Source organism: Gymnodraco acuticeps, unplaced genomic scaffold (genome assembly GCF_902827175.1).
Source record: "Gymnodraco acuticeps unplaced genomic scaffold, fGymAcu1.1, whole genome shotgun sequence".
NCBI lineage: Eukaryota > Metazoa > Chordata > Actinopteri > Perciformes > Bathydraconidae > Gymnodraco > Gymnodraco acuticeps.
In genome coordinates, this window is record NW_022990135.1 from 2,860,783 (window position 1) to 2,883,271 (window position 22,489).

The following is a 22,489-nucleotide window of genomic DNA, read 5'->3' on the forward strand; positions in this document are numbered from 1 at the left end:
CACACACACACACACACACACACACACACACACACACACACACACACACACACACACACACACACACACACACACACACACACACACACACACACAGGCCTCAGGAGAGTAACAGATAGCGAGACAGCAGATGTGAGAAAGTGAGATTATAGGAGGGGGGAAATTGAGAGGAGAGAGGGAAGGAGATGAAGGAGTGGGAGACGTAATGGAAACTGAGTGAGAGGAAAACAAAAGTTCAGCAGGGTGAGCGAACACGTCATGGCAGGAGGTGGAAGGTGTAGTTACGGCAGCCCTGAGAAATATGGAGAAAAAAGGCGTAGAGATGCCTGATTGTAGTGTGATTTGCTACTCGGCCAACCATAAAAAGAGGCACTTCAGGAATATGTGTGGATCTGTCACAGGGTGAGCGTATTCACTCTTGTTTACAGTACCAACCACAGCCAGTACTTTTTAAGGAGTACCAGAATCTATTACACTACAGCAAAAACTCCAACATCCCAACTATAATTTACATTTCTGACACTCCGAGATATCTCCAAGTGGAAATAAAATTGAGGAAACTAAAGGAAAAGGGGAAAGAAGGTGAAAACCGGAAGGAGATGAGGGGAAGCAAGGGAGGAAAGAGGAGAATGAAGGAGGAAGGAGTTTGTAAGAAAAATAACTGAAAGGGGAAAAGGAAATAAAAGAGGAAAGACATACGGATGTCACATGAGTTACTACTTTAGGGAGTGTATGAAGTATCCGGGATTTATTGTGTTGTTCATTTTTTATATCATAGTATCAAATTAGGTTTGAAAAATAGCATTACTTCACTGTTGTTGCTGTCGGCTGCTACATTTCTGATATGTCCCTAGACTAGAGAGAATAATGGATGCTAGGAAAGGAAGGACGTGGAGAAGTTGAAAAGAAAGGAGGAGGCGAAAGACAGGAAATAGAAATAAAGGAAAAAGGAGAGTTGTCCATCTTCGTCCTGGTTTAATCACCTGGCTTAAACCAGACTCTGTTTCAATAGCTTTTACTCACACACACTCCAATGAGCACCACCATGCACACATACTGTATGCACACACACTCATCTAAGTCTCCGTCACCATGGCAACGGCACACCTCTAGCCCCCTTGTAATCAACTTTGAAAATAGGAATAGAGGAGATGTGTTGGCACGCAAACCAACACAAATAAACAAACACAAAACAGGAGTGTAATTAGAATGAAATACAAAACAAGTCATTCAATCCCCAAAGGGGGGTGGGGGGGCTTAGAGAAAGTGACATCAATGTGCAATAGACAATAATCAAGCAACATAATTGAAAAGAGATGACAAAAAAAACTTAAAATATCCCAAATACTGCATGTAGAATCAGAAGGAAAACCTGTCCTTCCTTTCTTCTTAGTACAGGCACAATATACAAATGAAACCTGAAAATGACCATTATATATCCTCTTTGGGAGTAAAGCTTACAACATAGTGATGAGAGAGAGTGATCACAATTCAGTAAGAGTAAATAAAGAGGAAGCAGGAAGCTCTCTTACCTTAGACAACTGTGAGTTTACCCATTTTGTGAAAGTCTTCTTCTGAACGACTTCTCTCTCATCTACCGGAAGAAGAAAAAACACAGTCAGGAAAATGGAGCTCTGTGTGTGTGTGTGTGTGTGTGTGTGTGTGTGTGTGTGTGTGTGTGTGTGTGTGTGTGTGTGTGTGTGTGTGTCAGGTCATGTCTGATGTCTATGGCAGCGGCTCAAACACAACATGAAAAGGGCACAATTACACTCTGATAAATACCAGGGAATACCAGACTCGATATTTCTGACTGACTGGTTGACAGTCTATCTGAATACACACACACACACACAGACACCAAATGCAAGTGATGCTCAGCATGATAAGAGGCTCCTCTTATTTAGCTCACGGCTAATTGCATCCTCATCATATCAATCAATGCGCCACTTACAGGCCTTCAACGCCACATCAAGAACTGGAGAGAGTCTACACAGCTTAACACTTGTTGCCTTCAGGTAACAAAGCACTATTTAGAAAAGTGTTACACAGAGCTGTTTGGCATGGCATCAATAAAACCACACGCTGTTGACATTCAAAAGTCAACCACTTTTATTTCTGCCAGTAAATGACATTTTCTTTAGTTACTTTTGCATATTAGCAAATGTTCACAAAGGACAGCATTTTGATATGATATATATGATATCAGCATGGTCAAAATGACAATGCTAATATGCAGTTAGCATATTATCTACGCTACGAGATGTTGATTTTACTTTCTTTGTTATTTGCTTCTGTAGATTATTTCCTGGGTAAGAGCAAATAACATTTTGAAGTACATAGACGTTTATTTCATTCCAAATCGAACACAAGTGGGCGTCACATAATGCTTTGTTTGCACATTTAAACTTCAGAAATGTCTGTATCTATGTTTATAAATCATTTTATCCCTAAAAAACATATTGTTGACTGTATTTTCAGATTTATGGAGTGATTCGAATTCCCTTTTTGACTTTAACCTGAAATAAGCGAAAGACAATGCTTCATTTGCATATGTTAAACACTTCAGAAGACATGTAATACTGAAATAACGGGGGCAGTCCAGTTTCATGATGATAATGGTTGGTTGTAATGTTTACCCTGTAAGTGGTCGCCAACCAGAGTGTGGTGCGGGTAGATCAAGGACCGATAAAAAAAAAGGTAACAAAATAAATAAAAATAAAATAAAAATAATAATGTTTGAAAAATACGTTTTTATGTAAACCTATCATCCACCACCCCGTTAGCAGGTGCCACTTGACTGACGTATATATTGAGACACCTCAATAATATAATACATTAGGCTACCCGTGCTTTACGTGAAGCGTGAACCTCATCATGACACAAGAGAGGACGGTAGAACTACAATTTCCCGTGTTCAGTGAATGCAACAGAGGCAAGTCACCAGACCAATCAGAGAGTTGCATGGAAATACACGTGTGCTTGTGTCATTCAAGCTCGGCTCTGTGTGTGTGTGTGGCAATCATGGGTGGCAATCAGGTGGCAATAGCGCATTTAGTGTGATAGAGAGAGGGAGAGAGAGGGACCGGTGCTAGCGGGGACCGTGATGTTAGCATCTGGTTAGCTAGCTGCACTAACGGACATAAGGAGCTGTTTCCACAACAAGCTGGAGGGGAGTCCTCTCCTATCAGACTGAGGGGCTCAGGTGAGTTAAAGGACACACAAATTATTCAAAAGATTATTTCCGAGGCACACCTTCATATGATCATTATAGTTATACAAACAATAAGAGAATAAATGAAAAACAGGTATGAAATACTATATGGCAGTAAAACAAGAATACAGTTTAAAAGGGGAGTGATTTGTAAAATATCCATAAAGAAAAAGAAAATCTGTTTACAGTTCTGTTTCATATGGGTGCTGAGAGAGGTATCCATAGATCTCTTCATGTTGCTCTCAAAGTGCACCAGATTGATGCTTTCAACTTCAATATTTAAAAATAAAAATTCCCGGGGTACCATCCCCCGGACCCCCCTAGAGGAGGTGAGGACCCCCCTAGAGGAGGTGAGGTCCGCCTCCCACTCATAAAAAATAGCACTTTACCCCTGCCTATATGCTGTGAGCTGATTATGGAGCCTTCATTGTAACAGTGATTCAAATGCAATTAGCCTATAAAAGGCCTCAAATTGGAAGCACTGTCTGGGCCGTCTTTTTCACTCAATTCTGCAATAGGTAGATCTCGCCTTTCACCTAGGCCGAGGTCGGTGATCTTGTTCTTAAAAAGGTTGGTGACCACTGCTGTAGTGTGTCCTTTAAAGTGTTGCCTGTAGCAGCAGCATTACTCAGAGCTGTGGTGCAGCCGCTGACACGCATCACAACGCAAATGATTATATGATCACTTATAATAACACCTTTGCCCGCCTCTCTCATTTGACTGGAAATGGGGTCAGCGCCCATTACTACAGATAATAAATTACACTCTCATCCTGAAACAGAACATCAGGTTAAATATTAAACCAGCCCGGCTAACAGTACTTTTTCTGTGTGTGTGTGTGTGTGTGTGTGTGTGTGTGTGTGTGTGTGTGTGTGTGTGTGTGTGTGTGTGTGGGTGTGTGTGTGTGTGTGTGTGTGGTGCGCTAGATGCATTATCCGAGTGTCTTGTTGACACCAGGCAGCCACTGACTAATGGAGCTTATAATGAAACTTCTCCCTTAATTAAAAGGTCCCACGTCGAGCAGTGCACTGTGGTGAGACGCCGGACACACACAACCAGGTATACACACACAAGCAAAAAAGCATTCACACACACGCTTGCAAACACACATTATATTCAGTGTTGGATAATGGCAGGCTGAGCGGGGAAGCATGAATAAAATAGAAGCATGTAGCCAACAATCTCATCTAAAGCGGGCAATCCATACACCTCCATGTGTGTGTGTATGTGTGTGTGTGTATATGTATGTGTATGTGTGTGTGTGTGTGTGTGTGTGTGTGTGTGTGTGTGTGTGTGTGTGTGTGTGTGTGTGTGTGTGTGTGTCAGTGTATTCCCATGATGCAGGATTCACTTATATGCATTGAGGCCACTGAGATGTTCTTCTGCATCGGTGTGTTCAATGAATGCATTTTCAGAGTGTGTGTGTGTGTGTGTGTGTGTGTGTGTGTGTGTGTGTGTGTGTGTGTGTGTGTGTACATATATGTGTGTCTTAGGCCAGAAATCCACTCTTCCCTCACACATTTCTAACCTCTGTGTCATTTCAACTATACAAGGAAAAAACGGCATCATAAAACTGCACACTAACTTTTTATAGTTAATAAATGTGTATTTAATATCCACCGTATAATATCCATAAAGAGAGGATGTCAGTGGGTTTTGCAGCAGGAAGGTGTTAGGATTCAGTCCGTCTCCCTTCTGTATTAACATACAAAAAGCAGCCCTGTAGAGGCATCTGCAAATGTCACTGGAATAGAAGACATTTTTCATGCTGGTCACATTACTGAATCAAACTCCTGCTGCTGCAGCGTATTATTGTGTGGCTCAGCGTTTTGCCTGCTCACAAACAACATTCCTTGAGCAAACACCTGGATTTAGTGACACTCAAAATAAAATGTGCTTTATCAATATAGATAAACTTGTCCTCTATTACTTTGATTTGAAAGAAAGAGATAAGTGTGGCCTGTTTCTCCAAACTTCGAGGAGGAAAAAGAGTGAGGAAATAAGATATCAAAAACAAATGACCAATTGGTGCTTTCAGAAAAGATTAACAAAATGACAATATTATTAAGTAATCATCAGTAATGTGGATATAATGACATAATAATGACTATAAAGTGGCTAAAGGCAAAAAATAAAGCAGTTAAATCTTGTAAAGTTAGAAAAAGGCATCTTTAACGCAGCCCATAAAAATAGGAAAAATGCACAGTATCGGTATTATATAAATATATTACCCAACCCTAGTTACAGGGAGATTTTATCCTACTTTTCATCATATATCGATATATTTTATGATATTATGATGGTTATTAGAGTCATAAAATAAGCAATATTAATGGAATTATGTACAAAAGGTCGAGTTTGAGTATAAATGTGAGGGATTGATTGATATTCCTATCAGTATGTGTTCGCTCTTGTGTCCAAGTGTGTTTAAAAGGCTGCGTTTGAATTAGCATATACGTGTGTGTTCTGTCAGGCAGAGTGAGTGTGTGAGAACTGGCGGCGAAGGCAGGAAGCAGTCAAACACTGACAGGGAGACAGAGGAACGATCAATAGTCCATTTAAACTGTTGTTCTACCACTGAAACGGCACACACAGACACACACATGACGCACACACACAGACACACACAGACACACACAGCCACACGCATCTCATTAAAGAGACCGCAACATTAATAGCTTAATCTTGTTTTGAGAGAGGCGACAGGAACGAGAGGAGAGGAAATCAAGCGAGAAGGAGCGGTGGAAATGGAATTCGAGGAAGAGAAAACACGAGGAGGAGGAGAGGAGGAGAGGACAGGAGGAAATAGGAGGAGAAAAAGTAGAAAAGACAGCAAGGGTGAGGAAGAGAAAAGAGACATTAGAGAAAGAGAAGGACAGCAAGCTGGAGGACAGGAAAGGAAATGTGGGGCTCAATCAGGTTTCCATGACCAGAGGCACAACTAGAAAACATATCTATAAGCCAACATTTCCTCCAAATATACTCTAAATGTGCATCGTTTCAACTCACTAGTACAAGTATCCAGACGTAGCAGTCCTTTGTGTCATTGCTTGTTTAGACACCATTTGGGAAACAACAGCATATGATTTAAAGCAGCCTGTAAATATCGTCCCGCAGCACATTTACTTTTGCATTCAGAATAAATCACCAGCATGATCAAAAGACTCTTTCTTTAAATATGCGTCCACATCTCAGAGTTCATGTGCAGCGGCAGCCCTTTCATGTTTAAAAGTAATCTCTTCAAAAGCATGGAACTACTCCAACACTCTGTTAGTGGTACAGTATGACTTCCTTATAATAAAACATATTATGTGTAATAATATATAAAGACAAAGAAGAAGAACAGGGCGGGGATGTATGAATTGTGATTGAGGCTACATTAGCTGCTACAAGCTAAAACACCAGAATCACCAACTGAACTTTTGCTGCTCCTGTTGCATTGTGGGTAATGTAGGAGCACATTAGCAGGGACAGTATGTCTGCTGCATCAATGTGTAGGTCCATCAAAGGTCCAACAATGTTTGCAATTAGTAATGTGTGTTTAGAGTAGGTTTTTTTACGTGACAAATTAATCCGAAGATTTCTCCAAAACTCTTGAATTGACTTCCAAAAATACTGTGTCTCCTGGAGAAAAACATTTGTACACCAACCGCTGGGAAGGAGTTTGGTGGAAACCGAACTAGAGTTAACTAGACGGTCAGACAGCAGGAGAGGAAAGGAAGGAAACTGAAGTATGAAGCTGTTTGCACCAACAACACAAACATCAAAGCAGCTGTCCGGAGTCGGCTGAAACTAAGAGGGAAAGGAGAGTTTGTTCCAACATGGGATTGGACTTCCAACCCGTCAGCTTGTCGGTTAATGACAGCCGGAGAAACTGGAAGGATGTTTGATCTGTGGTGCGAGCCAGCTGGAGTCTGTCAGCAGGGAGAGTACAGAAGCTTAGGCACGACTGGAGAAACAGAAACAGAGAAACTTTGAGCTCATCAAATATAGATGCAGATGTTGTCTCAACACAGAGGAGGGTAGGTTAAAAACAAGTCAAAGTTGGAACACTTAAACCGCATGGGCATGTTTTTGTTTTTCTTAATGGCTAAAGTGGGAAAGGACAAAGAGAGCACTCTCCACATGTTTTAACTTGACTCATTACGCTTTGATCACATTTTAGACCACAAACGATGCTTATGTGGAAAATCGCTTACCAAAAGTGTCCAGTAAAATAAGCTTACGGTCGTGGCTTATTAAAATTGCAAAGAAGTAAAAAATAAAAATGTCTAAGGAGACATGTGGGGCCCAAATATTGAACCTATAATGGGACATTAGAAAGGACATGTTGCGCACAAGCACTACCCAGAATAATTTGATATATGTTCATATCATTTTCATACCCATTTGCGTGTCATTGTGATTAAAATACAACATTTTTAGATAAAGCAAGAATACAGTATAGTGTGTTTAATATTTTATGTCCAATCTTGGACAGCAGGAAGGCTGTTGAGTGGTATTTCACTGGAGGAGGGGGGGTGCTGGGTGTCTCACACTGGGTTCTGAGCTGAAGTTAATGGACCAGAGTGGAACTACTGTTTGCAGCAGCATTTTTTAAGGCTTAATGTTGAACTCCAGCAGGGATGGAAGATAGGATGTCTCCAGAGAGGACAGCCTGTGTTTCAGACTGTAAGGTTTGTAAAGGAGCTCTATCAAGGAGTGTCTGTTCACCTGTTGCTTTAAAGAAGTGCCATAACCCTAACCATTATCCAAAAGACAAACAACCAACTTGTATTAAACGCAATCATCACCCATCAAGCTATAGTACAACCACAGCGCAGCAAATCTTTCTACAACTATATCTGATCATAATTCAATCTGAAGTTATGTTTCACTGAAAATGAAACGCCAATATATCTCCATATATTAGCTTTACTTTCTTCAACAGCTGAGGTAATTCTGCGATGCAAATAAATTTGACATCACACAAAGGGCGAGGATGTATTATCTCCTTCCTGCAGAGGCTGCACTCCCTTTATTTAATCTCACAGCTTTAAATCTTTATAACTTATCCTACACTCAAGTGCACGGTTATCACATCTCCCTCGCCATGCATGTAATATGCTTTAAGTCATGTTTACGGCCCATACTGTATTCTCAGCAGGAGATCACATTCAAATGGAAAGGTAATTAACTGAGGCTGTCGCTAAGTCATTTATATGTCACATATCTGCCAGGAGATTATGCAGAATCTGTGTTTATCACCCTAAACTGTATCTCTAATGGAGTGTGTGAGAGATGGATACATTCATAAAAAGTGTCCGATCATCCATAAAGGAGTGCCTCGGAGCTCAGTGAGCAAAGAAGCAAGGCAAACAAGTGATCCGTCTGTGTTGTCGCCGCGGCCCGGTGTAACGGCCATGTTTGCCGCTGTTTTGGCGCCGGCTGCCTAGCAACGGTCACGGCCATTAGCCACGGAAGGAATCTGAGACCAAATCCAATCAGATTAGGTCATTACGGCGAGATGAGACAGAGAGGAAGTGATGGAGAGGGAGATTGCTGCTGGAGAGAGGGATGAGGGGAAGGAAGAGGCAACCAGGAAGTGACAGCAGCGGGTGGGTGGGGGGGGTGGGGTGATTGGAAAGTGAGAGGCATGGATGACAATCTAATGTCGGTCTCAATGTCAATTAGCAACACACACACTCACAAAGTCAGAGTTGAACCAATGTTTAAGTTTTTGTTACTGCCAGTCACACACACATACTGAAACTTATGTCTCTGCTTGTTTGACTGCCACACACACACACACAGAAACACACACAGTTGTGTTCACTTGTGTGTGTGTTACATTTCAAAATAAGGCTTCCACAGCTGTACTCTAGCCCTTTCTCTCCAGCTCTCAGGAACAGATGGGTAGGACCGTTGCTAATGTTGTGCGTGCGTGCGTGTGTGTGTGTGTGTGTGTGTGTGTGTGTGTGTGTGTGCAGCAGTCCAGGAATAATACATTGACAAGCTCCAACATGTGGGGCTGATACCCATCATCCTCAGCCAGAGAGCAGGAGGGTTGACAGAGGTATGAAGAGCGAGGACAGAGTGAAAAATAATTGGGGAAGTAACGACAGAAATGTGCTTCGCTACAGAAAGGAAAACTCTATTCACCTCTTTTATTAAAACACGTCCTTCAGCTGCCAATCACAGAACTGCAACGCACACAGATTTGATTTTTAAACTCTAAAACTTGCCATATTTCATCTTTGTCAACACGGAACGCTGCTATGCACATACGCCAATATTAAAGGAATGAGTAACAGTTTGATATATCTATGCTGCTTTCTAAAAGCACTTTTCCACAGAATCCTTACACCGGATCTAATAAAACATGGACAAGGAAGGAAAGAAAAGGAGGAAGGGATAATGGAAAGATAGGAAAGAGAGGTACAATAATAAATGAGTGTGACACGAGAAATTTAAAGGGGATTTGTGAGAAATTGAAATGAATGAAGACTGATTTCCCCTGGCTGGAGGATCCCTGTTACACTGTACATCAGCGCCCTGCTGATGGAAACATATGGTGCTGTGTGAGTGTGTGTGCAAACACTACTGAGTCTGACAGCGTCTGTGTGACACACTGAGAGGCTGCTGACGAAGTGTGTGTGTGTGTGTGTGTGTACTGTGTACACCTGCAGCTGCTATTAGGTCTTCCTCGCACAAAACATGGTAGAATAAAACCTATATGTTCATGGTTTCTATGTCTTAACAGTACAAAAAGTGAAGAAAAAAATCTAAAATCAATCAGGGTTATGACTTTTAATACAATCTGGGCAGTCAGCAAGCCTCTTTGTAAAGATAAATGTTATTTACTCTTAATAAAGTGACAGAAATAATGTATGTTGTTGCATTTCCAAACCAATTTTATACAGAAATCCTCCTGCTGTAAACACCTGTCCGTGCATAAAGCAGTTTAATCCTTTTTCTGCTGTCCCATCAAGTATGTGTGTGTGTGTGTGCCACATCCCCCACCTGTTCCAGATTAACCCAGTGTGCTCTTCTGCCAGGTAAGGATTAACCTCACTACAAATGCAGATTAAGCACACACACACACGAGCACACACAGAGGCAGGAAGCACTCAGGCAGAAACACACACACACACACACACACACACACACACACACCCTACACTGTACAGAGAGATGATAGAAAACCATGGAAGGTAAAGAACGCACACACAGTTTCATGATAAGCTGTCTCCCTTGTAATGTATTTCTACCTCTTGAAGTATTAAAGTAACATGTTATAGCAGAAGATTGTAGATTAGCGCAAATTGTCTTTTCTTCCACTTGGCTTGTTAATAATCAGAGGGTGGTTTTTTGGCTATTTGTGAGTAGGTAAGGTACAGTACAACCTGTGATTTCTGCCTTGAGTAAAATAAATACCCGTTGAAAAGTATTTTTCAGAGAGTCATTTTGGGCTTTCAAGGGCAGAACTCAGTAGGTTGTCTGTAAGAGTTTTCTGTATGATCTGGAAGCTTAAATTAATAAGAGGAGGAAATATTATGTCAATTCTTGGACCTTCTCAAATATAACATACTTTAATTACAGTTTCCAGATATTTGAAGAAGCCATGGGATGATGTGAGTCACACAGTTAGAGACAAAGGTCCTTCTGACTAATCAATAGATGTATTCATTTTGAGTGAGCGGACTTCGGGATGGAAGGAAGTTCAGATAAGGCCTAAGGGGATAAGAACAGTTAATTAGTTAACTAACACCTTTGTTAGTTAACTAATTCTATGGATGTCATGAGACAAGGACGTTTAAAACATATACAAATGCAGCTTTCAGAGAGGAAAACATGTGACCTTTGTGTGATAAGCTACATGATAAGATGTGTGTTCGTTCTGTCACAGAGTCCTCTGTCTGTAAGATTATACTACTCCAAAGCATTGATTGGGGGATCTGCCTGACCCCTAGTTTCCACCGGGTCCGTCTGCGGCGCGTTACGGCCGCGTTGGGGCTGCGCCGCGGCATCCGCAAGGGGCTGCGCCGCGGCATCCGCAAGGATCGCGGCCACTCTAGTCAATTGGTGCTATTCCACCAGACGCGCCGCGTTACGGCTCAGAAGCGTCCCAGAAGCGTCTCGCCGCTGGGCTCCGCTCGAAATAGGATTGAAGTCTATTTTTCGACGCGACGCAGCCGTAAGGTAATGTTGGGCAGGCAGGAAGTGGAACGTTCATAGCATATATAGCATATTGTAGTGCCGTGAAAAGAGAGTCGGAGGCGGTGTATTGAGAATGGAGTTCCAATCTTTATTATCCATTACTTTCAGCGAGGTTAACACATGCACTGCTCTGCCTGATGAGCTAGCAGGAATGGCAGCTAGAGCTACAGGTGTTCCCCACTAAAGGGTCCGTGTGGCAACACAATAAGCAAGGTGAATTATGTCCAATAACGTGTCACCACACAAGCCCCCCCAGAATTCACACATAAACAAAATCAGCATGGCGGGGAGGAACGACACGCCGACCCCCACGACTCCTGAGCACGGGAGTCGGAAAAGTGACTCCCGCCTGTGCGGCCCCCGGAAGGGGAGGGACCGGAACAACAGGTCTTAAATCCGTGACAGGGGACGAGGCCGGGGGGCGGCCCCGTCGCGGAGGTCGAGCCAGCACCACAGGCTGGTCCAAGTCCAGGTGAGCAGCCTTCACCCGGTCCACCGAGACGTGCTCGGCCTTGCCACCCAGGTCGACCACCAGGTGCTTGTCCCCGTGCTCCAAGACCCGGAAAGGCCCATCATAAGGGGGCTGCAGGGGGCCTCTGTGCGCATCGTGCCGGATGAACACGTGCTCCGCCGAGCGGAGCTCTGCGGGAACCTGGGACACCTGAGTACCGTGCTGAGTAGTAGGGATCGGAACAAAGGCCTCAGCGGCGTCACGCAGGAAAGCCCGCTGGGCCGACGCCGACCAGGGAGCCGATGCATTTGGGAGGAAATCCCCCGGAACTCTCAGCGGCTGACCGTAGACCATCTCCGCTGTAGAACACTGCAGATCTTCCTTAGGTGCGGTCCTCAGGCCCAGCATCACCCAGGGCAGCTTGTCGACCCAGTTACCGTCCGTAACTCCCTGGCCCAAGTCCTCACGTCCCTTTTCAGTCCTTGCCAAACGAACTTCGCCGCTACCAAACGCACCGAAGGTTTAACACCGGGGTGTGACAGGCCGTGCACAGCCTCGAACACAGGACGCCTCCAGCTGGCAGGGACGACAGGCCGCGCCAGGCCCGTAGAGACGTCACACAGGAGAGTAATGCCCGCGTCGCCGAACACCACGTCCTCCAAGCGCAGCCCCGCGCTCTCCACCTTCAGGGCCTGGACGCCGGGATCTGTGACCTGGTCTGCCGCCATGCGAGTATAGTCCAGGCCCAACTGGACGGCACCGATGACGACCCTGGAGAGGCAATCAGCAACCAGGTTCGACTTGCCAGCCACGTGCTTAATGTCCGTAGTGAACTCCGATATGTAGGACAGCTGCCGCTGCTGACGTGCCGACCAAGGCTCCGCCACTTTTGACATGGCGAAGGTGAGCGGCTTGTGGTCGACAAACGCCGTAAATTCACGGCCTTCCAGCATGAAACGGAAGTGCCGCACGGCCAAATAAAGTCAGAGGAGCTCCCGGTCAAAGGCGCTGTATTTGCGTTCTCTAGGCGTCAGCTGGCGGCTGAAAAAGGCGAGCGGCTGCCAAGCGCCCTCCACCCACTGCTCGTGCACTGCGCCGACCGTGTAGTCTGACGCGTCCGTGGTGATGGAGATGGGAGCCGTAGATGATGGGTGTGCCAGCAAAGCCGCCTGAGCCAACGCGGTCTTGACCTCAGCAAAAGCGCCGTCCGCCTCTGCTGTCCAGTCGATCTCCTGGACGGGGGTCTTGCCTTTCAACGCTTCATACAGCGGCCGCATGATGTGTGCGGCCCGGGCGATGAAACGGTGGTAGAAAGTCACCATCCCCAGAAACTCACGGAGCGACCGGGCTGTGAGCGGGCGAGGAAACGCCGCAACAGCCTCCACCTTCGCTGGCAGAGGTGTCGCACCGCCCTTGGTGACGCGGTGCCCCAGGAAATCGATGTCCGACACCCCGAACTGGCACTTTGCAGGATTGATGATTAATCCGTGTTCGTTGAGCCGTGTGAAAAGGGCTCGGAGGTGGGACAGGTGCTCCTGCACTGAAGCGCTGGCGACGAGTATGTCGTCGAGGTAAACAAACACAAACGGCAGGTCCCGCAGCACCGAATCCATCAGGCGCTGGAACGTCTGAGCGGCATTCTTGAGTCCAAAAGGCATCCGCAGGAACTCAAAAAGTCCAAAAGGCGTTATCACTGCTGTCTTGGGAATGTCCAGGGGGTGCATGGGCACCTGGTGGTATCCACGCACCAGGTCCACCTTGGAAAACACCCCCGTACCGGCCAGATGCGCCGAAAAGTCCTGAATGTGCGGCACCGGATAGCGGTCAGGCGTAGTGGCGTCGTTGAGTCGGCGGTAATCCCCGCACGGGCGGAACCCGCCGTTCGATTTGGGAACGACGTGCAGGGGGGGAAGCCCAAGGACTGTCGGAGCGGCGGACAATGCCCAGGCGCTCCATGGTTGAGAACTCCGCCCTCGCTACAGCCAGCTTAGAAGGGTTCAACCGCCGGGCCCTGGCGTAGACAGGAGGCCCCCCGGTAGTGACGTGGTGTTCCACGCCATGCTTAGTCGTAAGCGCAGAGAAGGTGGGTAGCGACAGGTCTGGAAACTCGGCCAACAGTCTGAGAAACGTGTCTGCACCTGACAGCGAGCCTGACAGCCCGTCGTACGCTGCGCTGCCAAGTGTGCACACGAGGGAAGAAAACGTTAAGGCATCAACCAAACGCCTATTCTTAACGTCCACTAAGAGTCCATGAGCACACAAAAAATCCGCTCCGAGGAGGGGAAAAGAAATGTCCGCTGTCACAAAATCCCAGCTGAAACGCTGTCCTCCGATGCACAAACACATAGGCCTCACGCCGTACGTGCGAATGGGACTGCCGTTAGCCGTCGTCAATCGCGGTCCGTGCCCCCCACGGGGGCTGGAACTACGCTCTGTTGAGCGCCCGTGTCACACAGAAACAAGCTCCCCGAAACGCTGTCGCTGACGAAGAGGAGCCTGCACGTGCCGCCGACGCTCAGAGCCACTATGCCTGACCGCTATCCGGTGCCGCACATTCAGGACTTTTCGGCGCATCTGGCCGGTACGGGGGTGTTTTCCAAGGTGGACCTGGTGCGTGGATACCACCAGGTGCCCATGCACCCCCTGGATGTTCCCAAGACAGCAGTGATAACGCCTTTTGGACTTTTTGAGTTCCTGCGGATGCCTTTTGGACTCAAGAATGCCGCTCAGACGTTCCAGCGCCTGATGGATTCGGTGCTGCGGGACCTGCCGTTTGTGTTTGTTTACCTCGACGACATACTCGTCGCCAGCGCTTCAGTGCAGGAGCACCTGTCCCACCTCCGAGCCCTTTTCACAACGGCTCAACGAACACGGATTATCATCAATCCTGCAAAGTGCCAGTTCGGGGTGTCGGACATCGATTTCCTGGGGCACCGCGTCACCAAGGGCGGTGCGACACCTCTGCCAGCGAAGGTGGAGGCTGGTTGCGGCGTTTCCTCGCCGCTCACAGCCCGGTCGCTCCGTGAGTTTCTGGGGATGGTGACTTTCTACCACCGTTTCATCGCCCGGGCCGCACACATCATGCGGCCGCTGTATGAAGCGTTGAAAGGCAAGACCCCCGTCCAGGAGATCGACTGGACAGCAGAGGCGGACGGCGCTTTGCTGAGGTCAAGACCGCGTTGGCTCAGGCGGCTTTGCTGGCACACCCATCATCTACGGCTCCCATCTCCATCACCACGGACGCGTCAGACTACGCGGTCGGCGCAGTGCACGAGCAGTGGGTGGAGGGCGCTTGGCAGCCGCTCGCCTTTTTCAGCCGCCAGCTGACGCCTAGAGAACGCAAATACAGCGCCTTTGACCGGGAGCTCCTCTGACTTTATTTGGCCGTGCGGCACTTCCGTTTCATGCTGGAAGGCCGTGAATTTACGGCGTTTGTCGACCACAAGCCGCTCACCTTCGCCATGTCAAAAGTGGCGGAGCCTTGGTCGGCACGTCAGCAGCGGCAGCTGTCCTACATATCGGAGTTCACTACGGACATTAAGCACTTGGCTGGCAAGTCGAACCTGGTTGCTGATTGCCTCTCCAGGGTCGTCATCGGTGCCGTCCAGTTGGGCCTGGACTATACTCGCATGGCGGCAGACCAGGTCACAGATCCCGGCGTCCAGGCCCTGAAGGTGGAGAGCGCGGGGCTGCGCTTGGAGGACGTGGTGTTCGGCGACGCGGGCATTACTCTCCTGTGTGACGTCTCTACGGGCCTGGCGCGGCCTGTCGTCCCTGCCAGCTGGAGGCGTCCTGTGTTCGAGGCTGTGCACGGCCTGTCACACCCCGGTGTTAAACCTTCGGTGCGTTTGGTAGCGGCGAAGTTCGTTTGGCAAGGACTGAAAAGGGACGTGAGGACTTGGGCCAGGGAGTTACGGACGGTAACTGGGTCGACAAGCTGCCCTGGGTGATGCTGGGCCTGAGGACCGCACCTAAGGAAGATCTGCAGTGTTCTACAGCGGAGATGGTCTACGGTCAGCCGCTGAGAGTTCCGGGGGATTTCCTCCCAAATGCATCGGCTCCCTGGTCGGCGTCGGCCCAGCGGGCTTTCCTGCGTGACGCCGCTGAGGCCTTTGTTCCGATCCCTACTACTCAGCACGGTACTCAGGTGTCCCAGGTTCCCGCAGAGCTCCGCTCGGCGGAGCACGTGTTCATCCGGCACGATGCGCACAGAGGCCCCCTGCAGCCCCCTTATGATGGGCCTTTCCGGGTCTTGGAGCACGGGGACAAGCACCTGGTGGTCGACCTGGGTGGCAAGGCCGAGCACGTCTCGGTGGACCGGGTGAAGGCTGCTCACCTGGACTTGGACCAGCCTGTGGTGCTGGCTCGACCTCCGCGACGGGGCCGCCCCCCGGCCTCGTCCCCTGTCACGGATTTAAGACCTGTTGTTCCGGTCCCTCCCCTTCCGGGGGCCGCACAGGCGGGAGTCACTTTTCCGACTCCCGTGCTCAGGAGTCGTGGGGGTCGGCGTGTCGTTCCTCCCCGCCATGCTGATTTTGTTTATGTGTGAATTCTGGGGGGGCTTGTGTGGTGACACGTTATTGGACATAATTCACCTTGCTTATTGTGTTGCCACACGGACCCTTTAGTGGGGAACACCTGTAGCTCTAGCTGCCATTCCTGCTAGCTCATCAGGCAGAGCAGTGCATGTGTTAACCTCGCTGAAAGTAATGGATAATAAAGATTGGAACTCCATTCTCAATACACCGCCTCCGACTCTCTTTTCACGGCACTACAATATATAGAATAATTATGATGATTTTACCTCTAAAATACAGCAACACATCTTTGATTCATGTCGTTTATAACTGCAGAGACACACACACACACACACACACACACACACACACACACACACACACACACACACACACACCACACACACACACACACACACACACACACACACACACACACACACACACACACACACACACACACACACACACACACACACACACACCACACACACACACACACACACACACACACACACACACACACACACACACACACCACACACACACACACACACCACACACACACACACACACACACACACACACACACACACACAGGAGATGGAGCAACAGATGGAATCAACAACTGCTGACTCATTGCCTAGGGTTCGCCCAGAAGTGAAACTGACCAATGGAGAACTGCCAACTCACTGGCTAGCCCGCCCAGAAGTGAAATCGCCAATAACAAATAGCTAGGGAGGAGGAACCAACACAACTCCTCCCCGCTTATGTGTATAAATACTGTAACATTGTTATGCTCTACACTCTTTTCCTGACTGGCTGTCGTGGTACGTATATCACACGGTGGTAGGAATTGAGCCCGGAGTGCTCTGTATTGTGTATTGTTATTGTCTACCATTAAAAGAGATTATTGTTTAACTTTATCCTGGTGCTTTGAGTTCCTTCTTTTTTGACCAACTCATCAGTCATCAAGGGACGGCGCGGAGCAGAGGTGAACCTTCCCAACCTCCAACACTCTTCTATAAAGAAAAGTCATCTTTATCCCGCTGTGTCTTATAAGACGGGAAACCTTGGAGGACTTCTTCACTCTGACTTGTTTACTACAATACAAAAGGGAAAGTTTGAAAGGATCATTTGTGTAGCTGCTTGGATAGGAATGCTTTTCAATTCAACTTTCATATTAAAATTCAAGGTATGAAAACTGAAAATAGACTCCCTGATTATGCTGTACCTCAAGGTTAGTCTTTTCAGTGCGTAGATGTTTCAAACTCCTATGACCATCCAAGAGTGGCTTTCTGTATTTTTTTCATCCCTTTAGTTGGAGAATTCTTCAGATCTGGATACTGGCTCAGATTTTATCCCCAAATTGGAGAAAAAATTATACCAGCAAATTGTCAAAATCCCCAAAATGACACCACTTGGGATCGGTAAACTATGCAAAAGGATTTGTATATGTGCGTTTGTACACATTCAGGGTTGCATTAGAGCGTCTTCGTGGTCTGAATATATGAATACTCCTCTGTGCACAGCTCTGACTTGTTATGACAAACTGTCCAGGCATAACCTGAGGCCTCACGGCGAGAACTGGCCTCATTGAGCTTGTTGTCCATCTCCAGTGGCAAGTAATAACTTCCTATTGACCTTCAACTGTAGTCGTAGCTGTATACTCAGTCGAGATATTAAATGGATTTTCAGAAATACCTCCTGCATGCTTCAAAAAGCAGAGGAGTGTAGTTTTATTTTGGTGGATGTCTTCATACCCATGCATCAAGAACACATGAAATATGGATGCAAATGCACCAGAAATACACAAATATTGCATTAGCCAAGAAAAGGGCTGAGGGATGACTTTAGCCACTTTAATAACAAAGTTTACTTTTCATGCTACTACACAGACTCCGAGAAGTTGCAAAAGCAGGATTTTTAAAGTAATCTTTAGAAAACACTGATATATGTACTTCAGCCTCACGGTGTTATTTAATTAACACACACATTCTATTCATTTTATTAGGATAGGCTCAAAATGTTCATACAGTACAGCCATTTAAGATTTGGAGACGTTTCACTCTACATTACCTTACTCACACATTTCTCCCTCAGAAGCTGGTGATTCTAGAAGAACTTCAGGTATTCAACTTCACTGCAGTCAGTATTTGCAGGATAAACACACAGTGAAACACTGGGCACACTCCAGCAGGGTGGGTGAAGGAGGAGGAATATGTTTGAGATGAAGGGGGAAACATTTACGGCTGAGGACTGCTGCATAGAAGCTGTCAAGAAAAAAAGGCTTGGCACTTTCTGTAATCTCTCAGAACTCACCTCGAGGATTGGGGTCTAAATAATTGCTGCCACTGACTGTTACGCTCCCCGCTGACTGCTCGGCCGCTGGTTCCTGCCACAAGCACAAATATCAGCTACCTTTGTCAAAGTTCTGTTTGCTTTGTGGGTTCATCATCCATCACTGCTGAATTTCACTTTAGCATATGGCAGGAAGCAAGTGGTGCTGCAGCATTATACAGATGATCAGTTACAATACATAGTTTGAACATATATTATTACATTATATTTGTTTCTAGCAGGATTGATGTCTCATTCAATTTACTAATAATATTAATAATAAAAAACTGCTTGTATTTATTTTTATATATTTTTATTGTACATTCTCACTCTCTTTTTACAAATATCTCACGAAACCGTATTTCCCGCAGCAGGATAAATAAAATATTCTGTTTCTGACTTTCACGTTCCTTAAGGAGCACATAACTGTTGGATAGACGTGAAGGCTGTGCAGCATTTAGTCAATACATCTAAAAGCCTTCATGAGCGCATGTGCGTGGCTCCAGTGAATAGAGTGTTAACAGCACATAAACAGACCTGAGTGATGACCATTGGGCGTTTATGAAAGCTGCAGGTAAACGTGTCAGAGGAAATATGAGCTAAAGTACAGGAAGCAGGTCATTCATCTGATGAGAGGGAAAACTAAGGGTTGACAAGCACCTTTTATAACAAGATAAACTCCCACAAATTCAGACGGTAAATATCAAACACTCTGAACACATATCCGGCTTAGTGGCCTTGGGGAAGGCTCATATATAAGAACATACATCTAGTGTAAAGCCTCTTTCTCCACCCTCTTCCTTTCACCTCTCTTCTCTGCTTTCTCCTCTTGTTCCCCAGAGAGATTAGCCAAAATACCAATTTGCTTCCTGAGTTTCACTTCTCTAGTCCCTAATTGGCTTGAGGGGATCTAGGGGGGATTTGCAGGGGGGATTTGCGGGGGGGGGGGGGGGGGGGGGGGCGGAGCTCCAAACAAAGCAGACTCCTGGCTAAAAGTGGACACCTTTCAAAGAAAAGGAGCGACTTAATAAAGCCTCCGTTCTGTAACAGCAGCATGACGCCCTGTCGCCTCGTTATCGGATTTGTTTACACTTTGCCTTATTGGATTGAAGACTTTTGACCTCGGGGCCAGGGGGGGGGGGTGAACACCGTAGGAGTCATGGTGATTTGGTATACAGTCCTTTAGCCAAGCAACAACTGATTAGATTCTGGTTGGAGGCCTCAACCTTAATATCTCACAGAATCAGTTTAACCTAAAATATGAGGTCAATGGTTGTAGATTCTCTCTTTTTGTCCTACAGAATTAGAGGGCGTCTATGTTTTAGGAGGTAAAGCAGGATGTCCATTATTGAAATTGTATCAGGCGCAATTTTTGTTAAATGCAAAAATTCAGATTTCTCAAGTCCTGGCCTACAAACGGCATACAGACTTAATCAAAAAAATATCAATATCAGTAAAAAATAATCCCACATTTTTATTTTTCAACTTGTTTTCTCACACTTCACATTGGTTGGTGCACTCTGTTTTAGTTTCCAAATTCTAAGGAGAAAATGTCTATGCTAATGCTAGCACCACTGCACCTTGTTTACACAGTGCAACCATTAACCCACCACCCACTTGTGCTATGGGGGAGTTAAAACACCTCTGCACTGACATTAGTTGCAGAATAAACAGCAGTAGGAGGCATTTTGTTAGAAGATCATCAAGTTGTTAGCTAGTTTTGAGCTCAAGTTGTTAGCTAGTTTTGAGCTCAAGTTGTTAGCTAGTTTTGAGCTCTGGCATGAGGATTAAGTTATTTTTCCATGGCTTTAAAGTCAATGTTAGAACAAAAACACTAAGCATTAATATGGTTGACATGATGGAACACATGATGGAGACGCATCATGTCTCAATCTAAATCTGTGTCTGAGATAGGAGGCACATGAATAATGTAGGAACTGATCCACGCCTCCCCAAAAGCTTCTGCAGACTCTCTTTTCATATGCACAATATACATACAGTCCATATATAGAGAGCTGATACATTACACTGAATATAACATGATGTGTTCTTCTTGAGTTTTTACAAAATATGTTATACTGGATTTTATACTGAATAGTTTATTATCGATATTCACAGATCATTCCAAAAGCATGTGGCAGTGAATACATATTGGGCCCAGCATGTTCATATTTTTATATTATGTCTTATAAGTAGCGTTTCTAAAGATTTCACATCCCCAGGTTTCTTAGAGATTTCCTGAGATAAATGAGAGGTCTCTGATGTGGGATCCCTCTCCATAAATTCTCATTTGTGCCGGCTGTCTAATTGTTTCTGCTGAACCTGATTTCCAGGCGCAGTGTGTATACTCAGAAGGAGTCAGAGAAGAATCCCTTGCTTAGCCTACTACTTCAAACCACCATATGTCAAGGAAAAAGAAATTGAGAAACAAACAGAACTTACTAACATCCAACTTAAGCAGTAACTCTCCACCTACAGCGTTGAGGTATACAAAAACCATTCTCCCTGTCCTCCATCTCTATCTCAGTTTCTCTTTCTATACGTCTCCTTTCAGTAATAGCTCTGTCAGTGATCAAGACGAGGGTCCAGGGTGATTCTCTTCCTAACAGCATATTGGAGCCGTGAAGGAGCCTGTTGGAGTTAGTGAATTCTCAAGGTCGGTAATTGGTCATTCGGGGTGACGTAATCCTTACAAGGACTTCCTTCCTCCTCACTATAAAACCCTACATGTCTGCCACCATGAGCCATTGGAACGTGACTCTCTTATCATAGAAACACAATTCCTGACAAGCACAGCTGTCTATTTTAATATTACTCCTGTTTCCTATAATCCAAAGTGAGAATGAACGTGTTCTTAAAAGACCTCTGTTATCTTGAAGTCTGTCATCACACCCACAGAGCCCATTTTGTACCTCGCTAGGTGCATAAGTGCAAAGCTGTCATTCGCTCTCGCTTTCTAGGCGGTAAGAAATATTTTTTACATGTCATTTTATTCCCTGGTTGGTCTTAAACGCACACTGGTTTTAGCACTTTAAGAAAACTGTGTGGAAAAAAGCTACGATTTTCATCTTTTTCTCACTGTCCCGCATCTTCTTTGCTTACAATCCTCTCACATCCCTATCCTTCCATTTCCAGCATTTCTACCTTTCACTCTCACACTCTTTCCCTCTGATTTTCTCCCCATCTGTCTCTCTTTCATGCTCCTTCTCTCATCACAGCTGAGAAATACTGTAAAAGGACCTAAAAATACCAGCACTCCTGCCAAGATGGGAGAAGACAAACAGTGCTGCGAGTAACTTCAATGTGAAATATCCAATAATCTCACATTTCAAATATAAACTTGGATTTGTTTACCAAAAATATTTATCAGAAAGCCTGCTATGGGGCTTAAAAGTGTTGAGTTTGAAAGACATTTAAAAGGCAGGGATGTATAACCAATAAATGCAATCAAGAGGTGCATTATGGGAAGTGTAGGATCCAGCTTTTTTGGATGTTAAACCAAAAATATCAGTCTTTTGCAAGTTTTAACAACTTTATGGTACCGCAAAAATAAATCTTGTGCTTGTGTGCAGATCTGTATCAGCTGATTCATTCAGAAGACATCTAAATATGCTCTATTCATATTAAAACAAGCTCACTATGCTCATAACCTGTCTATTTATAAGCAGCCATGTGGGAGTTCAGGCATTAAATCATGTATCATGACCCCTCAAACTGCACTTAACATAACAACCAATCTAACAAATTGAGAATAAACCAAATCCGGCATCC

At 45.7% G+C, this 22,489-nt stretch overlaps 1 protein-coding gene across 8 annotated transcripts in view; it reads right to left on the reverse strand.

The window, feature by feature from the left end:
- Positions 1 to 22,489, reverse strand: part of dmd (dystrophin) — a 182,536-nt gene that overhangs the window by 125,258 nt on the left and 34,789 nt on the right. For all 8 annotated transcript variants that reach the window (XM_034216838.1, XM_034216835.1, XM_034216834.1 and 5 more), the window contains exon 2: positions 1,533 to 1,594. In XM_034216838.1, the coding sequence (XP_034072729.1) occupies positions 1,533 to 1,594 (62 nt within the window). The remainder of the gene's footprint in view (positions 1 to 1,532; positions 1,595 to 22,489) is intronic.